The sequence below is a fragment of the Chrysemys picta genome, chromosome 16 (genome assembly GCF_011386835.1).
Source record: "Chrysemys picta bellii isolate R12L10 chromosome 16, ASM1138683v2, whole genome shotgun sequence".
Taxonomy (NCBI): Eukaryota; Metazoa; Chordata; order Testudines; family Emydidae; genus Chrysemys; species Chrysemys picta.
This window is the reverse complement of record NC_088806.1, coordinates 30890391-30907661: the sequence shown is the minus strand read 5'-3', so window position 1 is coordinate 30907661 and position 17271 is coordinate 30890391. Positions and strand designations below refer to the sequence as shown.

At 49.3% G+C, this 17271-nt stretch overlaps 1 protein-coding gene across 13 annotated transcripts in view; it reads right to left on the bottom strand.

Annotated features, from left to right (window-relative positions):
• The window catches only part of CEP164 (centrosomal protein 164), an 82879-nt gene that overhangs the window by 28873 nt on the left and 36735 nt on the right, over window positions 1-17271 (bottom strand). For 11 of the 13 annotated variants that reach the window (XM_065569107.1, XM_065569100.1, XM_065569103.1 and 8 more), the window contains 4 exons: window positions 16101-16184; window positions 11690-11775; window positions 9743-9901; window positions 3135-3359 (listed from right to left, as the gene is read on the bottom strand). In XM_065569107.1, coding sequence (XP_065425179.1) covers window positions 3135-3359; window positions 9743-9901; window positions 11690-11775; window positions 16101-16184 — 554 coding nt within the window. The remainder of the gene's footprint in view (window positions 1-3134; window positions 3360-9742; window positions 9902-11689; window positions 11776-16100; window positions 16185-17271) is intronic. The other 2 variants (XM_065569106.1, XM_065569111.1) reach the window with 1 other exon arrangement.

Genomic DNA, 17271 nt, shown 5'->3' with positions numbered 1-17271 from the left:
ATACAAAGGGGAATAAGGACAAACCGGGGAATCATAGGCCAGTCAGCTTCACTTCGATATCCAGAAAGCTAATGGAGCAAATAATCAAACTTTCTATTTGTCAGCACGTAGAAGAAAATGAGGTGATAAGTAAGTCAGCATGGATTTGTCAAGAATAACCTTCTTTGACATGGTAACAAGCCTGTGGATAGGGGAGAAGCAGTACATGTCATATATCTTGACTTCAGTAAAGTTTTTGATACCCTCTCACATGACCTGCTCATAAACAAACTAGAGAAATATCGCCCAGACCAGAGGTTCTCAACCTCTTTCTGAGGCCCCCCCCAACATGCTATAAAAACTCCATGGCCCCCCTGTGCAACAAGAACTGGTCTCCTGCATATAAAGGCCAGGGCCGGCGTTAGGGGGTAGCAAGCAGAGCAATTGCCTGAGCCCCCCATGAAGCTATATTGCCCAGGCTTCAGCCCCGGGTGGCGGGGCTCAGGCACCTGGGCTTCAGCCCCATGTGGTGGGGCTTCAGCGTTCTGCCCTGGGCCCCAGCGAGTCTAATGCTGGCCCTGCTTGGAGACCCCCTGAAACCTGCTCGTGGTCTCCTGAGGGGCCCCAGGCCCCTGGTTGAGAACTATTGCCCTAGACAAACCTACTGTAAGGTGGGTGCACAACTGCCTGGAAAATTGTACTCAGAGACTAGCCATCAATGGTTCGCAGTCAAGCTGGAAAGGCATATTGAATGGAGTGCCACAGGGATCTGTCCTGGGTCCAGTTCTATTCAATATCTTCGTAAATGATTTGGATAATGGCATAGAGAACCAGGGCCACCCAGAGGATTCAGGGGGCCTGGGACAAAGCGCGGGAGCTGCGGCGCTTGTACTCACCCAGCAGCGGTCACTTTTTTCTTAAAGTGTGGTGCCGAGAACTGGACACAGCACTCCATCTGAGGCCTCGCCAGTGCCTAGTCAAGGGGCAGTCACCTCCCGTGTCTCATGTGTGACGTTCCCTATTAACACACCTGAGAATATTAGCCTGTTTGGTAACTTGTGACACTTTCTCAGGGTGCCTGGGACTGCGAGTTACCTTGTTACCCCCCCAGCTCAGTGAGAGGCAGGCTGTCTTGTAGCAGCTCCCTGACGCTGATAGTCCTTCAGTCACTCAAGCACTCTCCTCTGGGCTCTGGCAGCCCTTAGTGCGCTCCAGTCTCCAAACTCCTCAGAATCGTTCCCCTTGTGTCCAGCCCCCTCCTAGTAATTACCACGTTCGCTCTTGCTAAGGGATCTATACACACACACAACTGAATCAGCTGAGTGTCTGCTTCAATCTAACACAGCACTGTACTCTACTTCTAGTGAAAACAAATAGGGTTATTAACAAAGATTAAGATTTAAGAGATAATGAGCAAAGATAATAAGAACAGCAAGTTCCTTTTAAAACAAAAGGTACAATACATTTCTTAGTATCTACACATAACTTTCATTAGGCTAAAATCCTCGTCTAAAGCGATTTCTCACCTAATGCAACCTCCCAGTATCACTAGCCATCATGGCCAGGATCCATAACTTTCATGAATGCAGAAAGTGCTGTCCTGTTATCCTCAGTGAAGGATAACAAAATGTCTTCCTCTTATACCTCCAAAGTTCATTGTCTTTGTACCCCAGAGAGAGAACAAGTGGGGCAATTTGCCCCGGGCCCCGCAGGGCCCCCGCTAACCCTGGCAGTCCGGGTCTTAGGCGGCGGTGGGTCCTTCAGTGCTGCCGAAGACGCGGAGCGACTGAAGGGCCCCCTGCCGCCGAAAAAAAAGTGGATAATATGGAGAGAGTCCGAGGAGAGCAACAAAAATGATAAAAGGTTTTAAAAAAATCTGACCTATGAGGAAAAGTTAAAAAAAAAACTGGGCATGTTTAGTCTTGAGCACAGATGACTGAGGGGGACCTGAGAACAGTCTTCAAATACATTAAGGGCTTCTATAAAGAGGGCAGTTCTCCATGTCCACTGAAGGCAGGACAAGAAGTAATCGGGTTAATCTGCGGCAAGGGAGATACAGGTTAGATATTGGGAAAAGCCGTCTAACGAAGGGGAGTTCAGCTCTGGAACAGGCTCCAAGGGAGGCTGTGGAATCCCCGTCACTGGAGGTTTTTAAGAACCGGCTGGACAAACACCGGTCAGGGATGGTCTGGGTTCACTTGGTCCTGCCTCAGAGCAGGGGACTGCACTCAATGGTCTCCTGTGGTGCCTTCCAGCCTGACATTTCTCCGATTCCCCACAGCACTGCCCAGGAAGATGCCACGTGGCCTGCGCAGCACACTGCAAGGAGCATGTTTAACAGAACCAGCACAAACAGGACCCAGAGGCTGAGTGTAGAAGCACCACTGAAAGTTTTAAATAGAGAACCTGAAGCTTCTGACACGGTTCAGCTCCCTGCATAACCTTCAACCCCATGCAGCCTGACCGGGCTTTGACGTATAACTGGCCACATTCCCTGCTCCTAAAAGCCTTGTTCTGAAGTACCTGGGAATTCAGCATGTGGCACTCCTAGAGTAACCCCATGTGCCCTGATGCTCCAATTTCCAAATCTATCACCGCCACTTAGCCTAGGCTTGAACATCTGCCACGCTGTAAACCACTGAGCACAGAGAAGGATACTTTACCCAGGTTTACAACCTGAGAGACAGGTGCATATGCTGAAAGTTACATTTGTATCAGATCACAGCTCTTCCCGCTGGCCTAGGAGGAAAAGGCTCCCTGCTCTACACTGGGAAGACCGAGAGCTTTGCCCACACACACGCGCGCACACTACACATACACTCCGAGGATTTACATCGTGTCCATAAGCCGTGTTTATGGCAGAACGTTATTGTCCGTGAGACGCACAGCCTGTCATGCACAGCACAGAGCCTGGGGAGGCAAAACGAGTCCCTCATTCGTCTCCACCCAAAAATCCCAGCCCAGTCTCCTGCATCCAAGGCATTGGCAAAGTGGCACCAGTCTCTTTTCCACAGGAGACGCAGTGGCTTGCAGACACCTAAGATCACAGGGATGGCAGACTGTGGTACAGCACAAGCATGGGGCCTCCAGCAAGGAGTCACAGCAGGGGAAGGTTTGGGGGCTGCGGGAGGAGTTAGAGTCTGAAAGGAAATTACCGGAGGGACTTTTCTTTCTGCTGATGAAGCACTTGAGCTTCTTCCTCCTCCTCTTGCCTCAACTCCTCCTGGAATCGCTGAACCTTCTTCTCCTTTGCTTGCAGTAAACGCATTTTTTCTTCCTCCAGCTCCTGCTCCTGCTCCTGCTCCCTGGCTATTTCCTCCAGGGATTCTGCAGAAGGCCAGTTCAAGGACACCACTTGTTTGATTTCCTCCCCAAGTTGTCTGCCAGGAAAAAAGAAAAAAAAAAAAGCTGTCTTTAAAACAGGATAACAGGCACCCCTCAATACACCTTGATGAGGTCGGGAGCGGATACACAGAAATCACTGCCACTACCACTGGTATGTAGCCACCTCTCGACTGGAGCACAGCAGCTGCTGACCAGCTCTGCAGGACAAGGGATGAAGAAGGGGGGTGTAGATGGGTGCAAGCACTGGGGCGGGGGAGAAATGGAATGTACTTCGCCACACAACTTATCCTCTTGATATTCCTCTCAGCATGACTGGAGAACTGAGCCATTCTCCCACCCCAACCCTCTGTATGCGATTACACCACTTGCTTTGTATCCAGTTGGGACTGCAGGGGGAATTCAGGGAGGCAGTATGTCATTACCAAGCTGGAATTTAACCAGCAGCGCAGCAGGGTGAATACCACAACTCTTACAAAGAGAGCTCTCGACAAGTATAAATGACATGCGGCCAGGGCATGAGTTTTATATTTCCTTCCAAAGACAGCACCTCCAGCAAGAGTCCCCAAGCACCACTGCTTGAATCCAATACTGAGGCAGGGAAGGACCCCTCCTCCTGTAGCATCTAGGTATTCCTTGGATGTCGCCCACTCCTGTTCTGTACTGGCCCATCACCACTTCGCTTGCAAGATGTGCCAGAACCTCAGTGCACGAGGGTCAGGCTGGGGGAAAAATGCTTGGTGACAATGGAGCCACAATTGGAGCTTCCGGCTACTACTGGAACACAGACAGCAAGTAGTAACAAGTAGCACGGCCTGGAGAACAATGGGTTCACTCAGAAAGGCCAAAGGCGCTAAGCAGCAGTTCCATGCAGTGACTATAGTATGACAGCATATGTTCTACGGGCCCGTTGGGCCAGGGCTCGGTGAACGGTCCATGTAGAGCAGCAGGATTTGGCAGCTGCCTTTTGTTTCCATATAGGCCAGAAAGGTCTCGGCTGAATGGGCAGGAAAACAGACTAACCTCTGGGGAACATTATGCAAGGCACTGCATTTAGCCGTATGGAGTGGAAATCCATCAACTTCATGAAAAAACTCGTACAGATACAGACAGACATCATCTTCCTTTCCAAATGCAAGCAGATGGACATCATACCAAAAGGACTAAAAGGTAAAAAAATCCATTGCAATCAACATATCACATAGACTATGCTGAGAGACTGTGCCACACACTCTCAAAGAAACTGCGAAACCACCTGATCAACATCCTATACAGCAAACAGGGAAAGATCAAGACTGAACTCTCAAAACTGGATACTCTCATGAAACACCAACCTTCCACACAAACTTCCTCATGGATAGACTTGACAAAAACTAGACAAGCCATTTACAACACAAACTTTGCTTCTCTACAAAAGAAAAAGGACACTAAACTGTCTAAACTGCTACATGTCACAAGGAGCCACAACAGTAGCTCCCTTACCCCACCCAACAATGTTGTTAATCTTTCCAGCTATTCTCTTAGCCCAGCAGAAGAATCTGTCCTATCTCGGGGCCTTTCCTTTTGCCCTTCCAGACCCACGAACATGATACAGTTCTGCAGTGACCTAGAATCCTACTTTTGCCGTCTCCGACTAGTCTCTAAGGTGCCACAAGTACTCCTGTTCTTCTCTGGGGAACAATTATTCGGTCTTGAAAAACAGACCCACAGAATACCTCTGGCATACGCAGGAAACAGGGCAGTGGCTAAGCCTCACAGTCGGCTCAGGCAGCAGGGAGGAAGGGTAAGCAGAACTCCAGGTGGAACACATGGCTTCATAAGGCAGCCCCAGGCGCCCTCCTGTGGCAAGCTACAGCCAAACAGGCAGCCTGCCTCAGCTTCCCTCCTTCACAGTCCCCATAACACCATTTAACACCATTAATCTGGGCTTGACTAGGGACTGGGAGTGGCTGGCTCATTACTGGTTCCTGTCAACACTGGTTCTTCACTAGCGAAGTAACTCCCTGCTCTCCATGTGTCAGTATATAATGCCTGCATCTGTAACTTTCACTCTATGCATCCGAAGAAGTGAGGTTTTTACCCACGAAAGCTTATGCCCAAATAAATCTGTTAGTCTTTAAGGTGCCACCAGACTCCTTGTTGTTTTTGTAGTCCCCGTAACGTCACACAAACTCTCTTGCCTCAGAAATACCCCTCCTAGGGGCCAGTTTATTACTAAAACATCACACAAACGGTCCGGAACAAAAGCCCCAAAAGACAGACCGTTTGCCACCTCCAGTGCACAGGGTCCTTAAAGTCCCACAATAGCTAGTCCATTGACTTGGCAGAGTGCAGTAAGTGCCATCTTCCACCACACCCAGCTTCTTCTTCGGTCCTCTCCTATCCTTCTGCCAGGACAGCTGGACTGCAATGCACTCTTCCCAATGGGAACCCCTCAGCCTCTCTGCTGGGAGATCATCCGCACCGGGGAGCACCCAACGCGCCCCTGGGCCCCCTCACTGGTCCCCTGGGTCCAGCTCTCTGGTGTGGAGAGGTCAGTGGGTAAGCCCCTCCATTGCTTGCTGGCCGTCAGCCCTCTCCGGCCCTCAGCTGCAGCTCTTTGGCTTAGAAATGAGCAGGCCCTCTGCTTTTTTGCTGCCTTCAGCACCAGCACTCCAGCCCTTGTCTCAGCCTTGGGGAGGTCAACTGGCAAACCCCTCTCCTGCCTTCAGCTTTCCCCCAGGAACCTCCTACAACTCTCTTCGAGGACCTCCTCCCATTCTGATTCACCCTGATCCTTTATAGCCCCAAGTGGTGCCATGCCCGCTTAATTGGCCAAACTCAGAGCACCTGAGCTGGCACAAGGCCGCTGGACCTTCATCTAAAGGGGCCACAAGAAAACAAGAGCAAAGAGAAAAGCCCGTGAACGCAAACCTTGCCCCTCCAGTTCAGTAACCTACACATGAGGTTGGCAAAGTTAGCGCCAGCCAGTGAGCTGCTCCAGCCATTAGTGTTCTGCCAAGGGACCGCAGATCCCCCAACCACAAAGCACACAGAGGGCTTCTTGCCAGCTCACGATGCAATGCCAGCCCTCTCACTGGCCAGGTCACACTGTGGGAGGAGGCCTCAGGTCACAGGGGACATTAGAAAACAAGCAGGAGGTTTGACAGGACTGCACCAGTGCTACACAGGACAGGCAGAAGGCGATTAACTGAAGTGCCAGACTAATTCAGACAAGGGTAGGGGAAACATCTCAATGTTCTTCCTGATCTCTGCCATGCCCCGAGATCTAATCTGGTTTGCTTGGGCAGCAAAGTCCCTGGTACAGGTAATTAACTAGTCAGTGATTTATCTATAACCCTGGAAGGACACTCGAGGTGAGGACCTCAGAGGAAGCTCGGGGCTCTGAAACTCAGGCTTCTTCACTCAAGCGGAATGAGAATGCATTCAGACAAACGTTACGCAGAGAGAGGGATGAAAAAGCTTCTGCATACCCTTTCTCAGCTTGGCTGGATTGTGACCAAAGGCAGCTTTCTTGCTTGGGAAGCAGCAAGGACACACCGCTCAGCTACCACTGGGCACAGCACCACAGCAATGCCTCTAAAAACCATTAAACCAAACACGACAGGGACTCGGGAGAGCTGGATTCTAGTCCTGGGTTTGCTGCTGCCATGCTGAGTGACCTAGGAAAGCAGCTTCCGCTCTTCCTGCCTCGGCTTCTCGAACGGACACACAGCACAGCCTCCTTGGTGGAAAGGGTAAAGATCAGCCTCCGGATACTGAGGCTACCTAAGTGACTGCTTTCCTCCCTGCCCCACCCTCCCACAGCTGCAGGGCTTCTGATGGGACTACCTACATTGAAACACTGGGGGAATGGAAGCCAGGGGTTCTCCCCTTCTCATCCAGCCACCACCTGAATTTGCTGATCTTCACAAGGACCTCCTGGTCCTCAAGCTTGTGCAAAAGAGGGCAAGGGAGAAGAGTTTCTCTTTTGCCTCTTCAAGCCGGAGGAGCAGTGGTGTCTGGATGAGCAGGGTCGGCTCCAGGCACCAGCTTAACAAGCAGGTGCTTGGGGCGGCCAAGGGAGAGGGGCGGCATGTGTAGCAATTCGGGAGCAGAAGGTCCCTCACTCCCTCTAGGAGCGAAGGACCTGCCGCCGAACTGCCGCCACCGATCGCAGCTTTTCCCGCCCCCCCCTCCCCCCCAATTGCCACCGCCGGTCGCGATTGCGTTTTTGTTTTGTTTTGTTTTTTTTTGCTTGGGGTGGCACAAATGCTGGAGCCGGCCCTGTGGATGAGGTGAGCTTCCACCAGTTCCGGCAGCAGCACCTTCCCACTGTGCTAATGCAGAAAGGTCACGTGTTAGGACAACACATGCTTGTAAGGCCACATGTTTGAAAGAGCCCAGCAGCCAATGTCTTTGGAAAGTCTGGCTCTCTCTCTTTTCCACAAATGAGCTCACCGCCTATGCAGTGGGCTCATGTTTATAGTTAAAGGAAGAGGAGTTGTGGCATGAGTCAGCAGGAAGTCTGCTTGTAAGAGGGAAAAACTGAGGCTTCCCCACAAATATTCTGGTGAATAGCAATCATGGGGATGGGGGGAGAAAAAGGAAAACAGAAAAAGTCAAGAATTTAAAAAGAAAATGTAATTCAGTAATAACCCCGCTTGAGCTTACCAGGTCAAAGCCAGGGCTCTTTAAATACACAAGTACCATACACAAAAATGGCACTCTTTCCACTGCCCCTGTATTTTCAGAGAGAGCTCTGCCTTCTCTTCATTTGTCTAGTCACCTGATTCTGCAGTCTGCATGCATTCCCATTGCCTGCAATGGGAGCGTTGTTTATACCGGGACTGCGGGATTGGGGACTGGTTATTTTACTTAGGCAGCTTCACCTCCTCCCCAGCTAAAGCAAACCAACCAGTGTCTGGCTCAAACAAACACACTACTTATGGATGAGGTATTTTTCTGAATCAGTTATATAAATGTGCTGGAAGCTTGCCAGCCTCCGGTAATAGAAAGCAATAGGATCTCCAAAAATTCAATAGAAAACCAATCTGTTTCTAATTAAGCTTTTTCAAAGGGCAGCAAAGTTATGAGGCCTGAAAGAGGCTCAAGGGGAAAAAACCTGCACTGGTGTAGGTACAAAATGAAATTCTGCTTCCCGGGTGGCGAGATCGAAAGCTGCAGGCCTTGGCATGCTCTGACACCGCTGAACTGAGGCAGAGGTTCCGCGACGCTGCCGGGGAACAGGGAATTCAACAATGTCAGTAACACCAGAAAAAGGGTGCAGCCACTACAGAGAAAGCGAGCAGCATGGGGTGGGGGGTCCTTGGGGCTATAGATAAATCATGCACTCCTAATACCGCCGTGGGACCTCCCAATACATTGCCCATGCCAATGCTACATGTAACAATGCCCAAAGCAAACAGGTGGAGCTTATCATCCTGAGCTGGACAACACTCCAAGCTCCTTGGTGTCATTTTCCACCCCTCCTACCTCAATTTTCTTTTTTTAAAAGCATTTATACAAACTATTCCGTTTTTCAAGGCAGGTATGTTCCTGGACATGGCACTGAGACACCCTCACACTTCCCTACCAGTGACCACAGACTGTCTTGAAGTTGCATGTACCCTGTGAGGGCACCATCCGTTCTGCCCAGTTACACCTGGTGTTTTTTTCAGTACAGACACAAAAATCTGCAAGACTGTTTCCACCAAGATCTGTTGCTGTGGTAGGACTGCAGGCACCTGACTGCAAAGGCCACCAGTTTAGTAAGCAATGAACCACTGGCCTTTATTGGGGACTCTAGTTCTACCAGCTCGGGCGGTGATCTCACCAGATAACACAAGCCAAGATGCAGTCCACCGTTCATTGATGGCAGTTAAATGCATTTGATACTGGTGGCTCTGGTCTCGGTAGTGCTCAGCAGTTATACTTGGAGAAATCCGCTCTCTGGCATAAACCTAGATGGGCATGGTTGGCCTTTCTAACCGCACAGAGAGGCTGAAGTGCTCTCTTCCAAGCAGGACGTGAGCAAATCTTGCTTCAATCATTTCTGCACTGCCTAGGAATGAACCTGATCATCTAACTCCTAACCTGAATTTTCTCAGGAATTAGATCATGAAGCCTGACTCTATAAGGCCCAATGGCTGGGCAAGAACAGCAGCTACTTCATTTTCTCTAATACAGACAATTGACACACTGGGCTATTGGTTGCAGGACTGGCAGCAAAACAGCGCCTCAGGAGCATGTGCACTTAGGAGCTGCACACAGAAGTGCTCTTGTTTTTAAACTCATTCTCCCACAGTGCCTACTGAGAACCTCAACTGAAAGCACCAAGCCACATCTTCACATTCAGCAGGGGTCACATACGAGAACAGCATACAAGAAGGCAAGAACTCTCCTCCTCAGAGCACCAGAGGAATTTAATATGAGCCCTTACGCCTGATGAGTGGCTGCAGGCTCCTCCGGATTGGTCAGACTATCCAGCGATCCCTCCTTTTGCTCCAGGGCAGCAGTCTCTTCCTGGCTGGCGTTCTCTAAACTTAAACACTTCTCTTCGGCCATTTCGCAAGCACTGAAGGGGCGCTGGTCCCTCTCACTTTGCAGCAGTAAAAAGGTAACAGAATAACAGATTAGTGAAAAGTGGACTCCACTGCTTGCTCCATTTAAACAGGATGGAGGGAGACCAGGATGCAAAGCTAAAGTGAGGGGTGCACACATCTGCAACACCACTGCATACCTGCCAAGGGTACCAGTTAGTCCAACTCTGTTGTTGCCTAAGGGCAAAACAACAGCTCCCTTCCATCATCCAAACCAGCGTAGGAGTTGCAAGCATTGAAAGACTAATAGGTGACTGGGGTATAAGTAAGTGTCTGTCAATCTCTAAATGCTGAATCCCTTCCAAGGAAAATTTCCCTTCTTTTCCAAGTCCTTGGAGAATTTCCCAAAGCATATTTGAAGACAAACCAACCCCATTAACAACATCTACACTGTATCTGAACTACAGCTGGAAATACTGGCAGGCATGCCCATATCTGCAGCCCTACAGCATCTTAGAGGCAGAAAGACAAGAGACACTAGACAAGTACAAAGCAGCGTTACCAGCGGAGAGGAGAAATGAAGAATGAAGAGAGTGAACACACAGCTCTGGGAAGCAGGTATAGAGTGATAAGATGTTTGCTGCACAGAAGATGTTTTTTCAGGGAGCCTTCATATGAGCAGCATCTCCGAGCACAAGTGCACAGGGTTCACCAGTGTCTACGGCAGGTCGTAAGGACTACTGCAGATCAGTCTCTCCAACATCCTTTTTGGAACAGCGCCATCTTCAGCATTAGGGCACAGGACCGTGGTTCCCAATTGCCCAACACACCAGAACACTATGAAACTACACATGGAGATTAGGTGTCTAACACACATTTCCTCTGCAAACAAAACATTCTACAGCTCCCAGGAGAGACTTGCGGGCAGCCTGAGCTGTTTTGGTCAGAACATTTCTGTATATTTAAACTTGTCACCACAAATAGAAAAACAAACAAACAAGTCTTCCAGTCCCTGCAGTAACTAAGTGTTAGGATGCCCAGATTGTTCCTGGGATAGTAAATGTTGCTCTCCAGAATTAAAGCTTCAGTAGACCATGACACAAGATAGTCTAGTATGGACACTGGGTCCATTCTGCCTGCTGTAGGAATGTACGCTCACGGAAATAAACGGAATTGGTCCCACTTAGGTCAGGGCTGGATTCATTGTCATTAACAGGGAGCTGGCCTGTCACCGGAGAGCATTTAGCCACTGATAAGTTAGCTGCGCAGTACCGATATTCCAGCAGGCCCAGTATAAAGTGGACTGGGAGGGGCTGCTTCAGACCCTGAATAATCTGAAAAGTGATATGTAGTGACTGAGCCTCCCATAGTTAAATGCCATGAGCCACAACAGAAGATTTGAACTAGTCCAGAGCATCCTGATAGGACTGCCAAAATGTTAGCTATATTCACCCAGGTCAGCAACATAGAAGAAAAGAAAAGTTTCCTAGCCTTAGAGAAAAGCCAAATAGCCTTAAGGGAAACAAGACGTTGACTCTCTCTCTGGTGGAGTTTTCAGGGAGATGAAAGCTACATCGTTTGCTTGCCTACCCAGCCAGAGGCCTGAAGCAGCACTGAACCCGCTGAGACAGCAGGGGAGAGGGAGAAGAGAAGAGAAGAAAGTGAAAGACGAAGGAAAGGACCTTTTAAGATAAACACCCCAGGGTTTCTACAGCTTAACAGGGGGATTCCTGCAGGGGTTGCAATGATCACACTACAATAGCCTCAGGTGTAGGCTGGATAGGAGAGCAGTGGGGAGCTAGACCTCTACAGCCATCGTTTGTAGCCCTGGCCTGTTTATACCATACCTCTCAGCAGCTTTGGTTCTTTTGCTTTGCTCTTCTTCTAAGCTGGCTTTGCTTTGGTCCTTTTCCTCTTCTCCCAGCCCCTGGGCCTGCAGGTAAAAGCAAACGGTGTGGGGTTTGCAGAATTTACAGTCGTTCTGCAGAAGAGAGGAGGGAAGCCTGTGCTGCTTTGTCCCTGTAGCTGAGCACCACACCGAAGCAGCAAACAAACTGGCCCTCAGAAAACCGTCCAAGCAATTGCTAAAATCAAAACGCTCTGTCCTTCTCTGGTGCACAAAAGACCTCAAAGAGCTTTACAAACACTGATAAACCTAACAGCACCCTTGCACGCTGCTTTGAACTCTCTAGTGATTTTGGGGTCCAAGTTGACACATCTGAAAAGATTTTCAGAGAGCGGGGGCTCAGCCTTGGAAAGTCAGGTCGGGCACCAAAACCACTTGTCACTTTTGAAAATGTTGGCCTGAGTTCTAGCCCAATTTTACAGGAAGGGAAACAGAGAGGCAGAAGTGAAATGACGGGCCAAATTCACAGCAGGAGTGAGTGGCTGAGCTGGGAACAGACTCCCACTCCTGACTCAGTCCTACGCCATGGCTTCTCTCCAGGACAGCATCAGATCATGAGGGGCCAGGCTCAGGTGTGTACAGGCGGAGTCAGACCCCACCGCATGGAGACAAATAGCCCTCTCACAGGGAATGCCCTTGGGACTTGGAGTCTCCTTCCTTGGAGGTTTTTAAGGCCCGGCTTGACAAAGCCCTGGCTGGGATGATTTAGCTGGGAATTGGTCCTGCTTTGAGCAGGGGGTTGGACTAGATGACCTCTTGAGGTCCCTTCCAACTCTGATATTCTATGTTTCTATGACTCTGGGGCAGGAAGGCTCCCTCGCTAGCATCCACTAGGAGTGACTGCTGCTGCCAGCCTTGCACAATTGCCAAAGGACAATGGGGATCTTCTGGCACGGCAGAGAGGAAACCAGGGAGCCTGCAAGTTTAAAAGCTGCCTAGGAACATAAGAGGGGGGTGAGAAGCAGACAACTCAGTCTCAGATAAAGAACCAATCCAATGAGGCCAACAGATGAGAACAAGGCTAGGGCATCAGAAACAGCCTCCCCCTCCACCCAGGGAAGGCAAGGAGGGAGGGAAAGCGTTAACAGCCTATCTTTCGATCGGAGGCTCCCCGCACACTCATTGGTGGCTGAGCGCTCAGGAGTTGAGGCGGTGACTTTGCCATATGGAAGTGCACCAAGGGGCAGGGCCAACATTTAAAAAAAATGAAATTATAAATAGCAATGATTTATGCAAATTTCTAGTAAAGCAATGAGCAGAAGGATTCCCTGCTAGTGCTGTCACATCTCATCACTTCAACCCAGTCAGACCTCTCCTAGGCAGCTCCCTCTCTCCTGCCCCAAGCAATTAGTGGCTTCAGGTCCCAAGAACCGGGCAGCTCAGCAAACATCCCCTGGCTCCAGATGGGATCCATTACGGTCACCTTTGAAAGCACAAATGGCTATTTTTATTCCTAGGAAGATCTTGTTCCCCTACTAGAGTCATTGGGGGGGAGCCTACACTGATGGCTGCCACCTGGCTCTCACTCGGTCTCTTTCTCTCTAACTGGAGCAACCTGGACCCCTTGACACTGCGATTAAAGGAACTGCTTCAGGTTCATTTTTAAAAGCTGGGGTTAGCCTGTGTCTTCCGCAGGGCATCAGAGTTCTAGCCCTGGGGCCGGCTTTGGGCTAGTGGATTGAGCAGGGGGCTGGGAGTCAGGAGGTCTAGGGTTTAAATTCTGATTCTGCCACTGACTCACTGTGTGACCCTTGGCAAGTCCCTTCCCCTTCCTCTCCCCCTACCTCAGTACTGTCCTGTGGGGATCCTGGATAAGAGTGAAGTGGTGTTATTAGTCTAGTCTCCTGTTCTGGGACGCAGAGCTGTGAAACCGCTCACACTCAGGATGAAACACAACATTGAGGGTGAGACAGAAGGGGAGAAGAATTGACAAGCTGTTCTTCAAGAGGTAAATCTAGCCCAATTCCTTTCTAAGGGCACCATCAAAGCCCAAAGAAGGCAAGATAAAGATTCCCATTGACTTCAAAGGGAATTCGGTCAGGCCCTGTGGCTGTTTCTAGATTAGCCTTTTACCGCTATTGCTACCGTTGATGCAGCTTCACTGGTGGAGCCGAATGTCAGCAGCTTAAACCCTGTGTCCTCGAAGCCTGCTCAAGAGCCAGTCTAGACAGCAAAGGGTTAACATGGCTGGGGCCGGGGCCGGGGCCCCTGGTCCACTCTAGCTGCACTGCTGGAGCGGAGCCAGGCGTAGCAATAATGGGAAAATCAGGAGGGAAAAGGCTAGTATAGATCAGACCGATATGAATACGGCTGTTCTCAGAGTCAAATGAAAAACATCATCATCATCATCCTACAGAGGAGACCTCCCCTCCCTTCCAGCCCTAAAGAGAGGCCAGGAAAAATATTTCCAGTCTATATCAAAACTTTATCGGCAGGGCCGGCTCCAGGGTTTTCGCCACCCCAAGCAGCCAAAAAAAAAAAAAAAAAAAAAAAAAAAAAAAAAAAAAAGAAAGAAAGAAAAAGAAAAAGAAAAAGAAAAAAAAGCCGCGATCGCGATCTGCGGTGGCAATTCGGCAGAAGGTCCTTCGCTCCGAGCGGGAGGGAGGGACCGTCCGCTGAATTGCAGCTGAATAGCTGGATCTACCGCCCCTCTCCGGAGTGGCCGCCCCAAGCACCTGCTTGCCAAGCTGGTGCCTGGAGCCGGCCCTGTTCATCGGAGATCTCCAAGCCCTTGGCAAACACCAGAGCGTTCTACCCTCCTTCCAGGCAGGAGTTAGCCCCATCTATAAAAGGAGGATTTGGGGGCAAGGTGGGGAGAGTGCAGTGCCTTTTTCATCGTGAGTGCGGGAGCCCAGTCCCTCGCTCTAGACAACAGACAACGCGGCCTCTGCTGAGCCACTGAGTTCATCTACTGCAGATCCCAACACTGATATTCACTGGGAAACAAACCCGAACACTGGTCACTCAGCTGTCACATAAGCAATTTTATTTCAAGAAACAGGATATTTTGCCAAAGCAAAAGCAAGCCCCTTATGTAGAAATAAACACATTCTACCCAACCAGAAGTGTCATTTGAAAACATCCTCTCTCAACACAAAGCAGCAGCTGCAGTTCTGCAGGGGGCACCATTTCAAACCCACCTCTCTTTCCTCGAGACAAGGCTGTAATAAACTCATAATGTGTCTGATCCAACGAGGAATTTGTATGCATGATACTTATGCCGTAGCAAAAAGGAGGGGGAAAATATACAGCAGGCACATATTTTGTTTTCCTTTCACACCTGATTATCTTCATTATTAAGCACAAGAGGACAGGTGTATTCTCCAAACGCCACCTAAGCAAACTGGATCTACTCTCTGCCAGACAGGTGGTGAGTTTGTCACTTGGGGTGTCTTCCTCTCGGCTGATCGACTCACTTACAATCAGATCAAGGCTGAGTAAACCCAGCTGGAGCCCTGACCCAATGCTTACTGACACACAGTGCAGCGCACTCCTTCAGCTGACGCACTGCCAGGCTTACCTTGTACGGTGGGGGAGGTAAAATTGGCTTGTGGGGGCTGAAAAATTGGCTTGGTAACAAACTGGAGAGACACAGATAAAACCTCCAGATGCACAGAAACCTCCTTCAACCAGAACTGCCCTCATTCAGTCACTTCCTGGATGGGGCAACTGCACACACTCGCCACACCACAAACCCACACCTCTGTTCACATGCCACATTGACCCAAAGAGAGGGTCTCATTTTCCCAACAAATTAGGCAACACCCCTAAAATATGTAAGACGCCTGAGCCTCTTCGTACTGACATCTGTCCGAGCAAGTCAGCCTCTTGTTTTCTTGGAACACTTGTTTATTTTTCCCCTGCCATCGTTTTCCATTATCCAAATCCCACCCATCCGCTTAGGAGAAAAAAAGAGAAACACACACACACGCGCATACACACACACACACAGAGCAGGAAAATATAAAATACACTCACCGTCCCACCAACAATCACCAGAGAAAGAGGGCCCAAGGAAAGGCAACACGCCCATACAGAGACACTACAAGGTATGTGTACGCTGGCTCTAAACGGGAACTAGCCTTCCAGCCAAGGAACATATTGCAGCTACCTCTGCATTTAGCTGTGGTTTGCATTCAGCATGGACAGGGCACTGCACTAGGGCTCAAGCAGACTGTGATTCTAAGCCCAGCTCTGCCACTACTCACTGCGTGGCCTCCACACTGCACTTCTGTTTCCCTTCGTACAGCCTCATGTGAGAAGCTCAAAACAAGTGCCAGTGTCATCCTCCTCTGCAGAGCACATTATCCCCCGTCCACAGCTCTATCGCTGGCCGCACAGCCACCACTCACCTCAACCTTGGGGCTGTCCAGAGCAGCAGAAAGAATACCCATATCCAGGACCTGCTCAGAGAGCCGACTTTGGAAACCAAAGTCCTAAAAGAAAAAATAAGGAGAAGGGGCTGGTTTCAGATGAGTACATAGGTTCTAACAGAGATCCCCGGGAGTCAGGGCACAGACCTACCACAGCCAGGGAAATGCAGTTCTGGTCAAATCATCTCAGAAAAGATACATTAGAAATAGAAAAGGTTCAGACAAGGGCAACCAAAATGACTAGGGGTATGGAACAGCTTCCACATGAGAAGAGATTAAAAAGACTGGGACTTTTAGCTTGGAAAAGAGCTGACTAAGGGGGATATAATAGAGGTCTATAAAATCATGACTGGTGTGAAGAAAGTGACTAGGGAAGTGTTATTTCCCCTTCACATAACACAAGAACTAGGGGTCACCCAATGAAATGAATGGGCAGCAGGTTTAAAATAAACAAAAGGAAGTACTTCTTTAAACAATGCACAGTCAACCTGTGGAACTCGTTGCCAGGGGATGTTGTGAAGGCCAAAACTAGAACTGGATTAAAAAAAAAAAACTAGACATATTAAAGGAAGACAGGTCCAGCAATGGCTATTAGCTAAGATGGTCAGGGATGCAACCCTATGCTCTCAGTGTCTCTAAACCTCTGACTGCCAGATGCTGGGTCTGGACAATGGGGGATGGATCACTTGATAATTGCCCTGTTCTGTTCATTTCCTTTGAAGCACCTGGCACTGGCCACTGTTGGATGACAGGATACTGAACTAGATGGACCATTGGTCTGACCCAGTTTGGCCATTCTGATTTTAAGCAGTCTGAGCTCTGTGATGGACCCTGGCCAGTAAAATCTGGAAAACAGACTGTAGGTGAGAGAACATCTTGAACAAAGACTGTAATCTTGGTAGATTAAGTTTTAGCCTTTTTGTTTTCACTTTTAATTGCATGTAACCATTTCTACCTTTATCCCAACTAACTGATATCACTTAACCTGCGTCCTTTCGTTCATGAACTTGCTTTATTTTTGCTATAAACCAACTCGGTGCTGTGTTTGAAGGAAGGGGTGCGTATACCCCAGTTACGTTAATAAGATGCAATATGACAACACTTTAACAGAGCAGAAAACGTAATATCCTCTGTGAATGAATGGCGACAG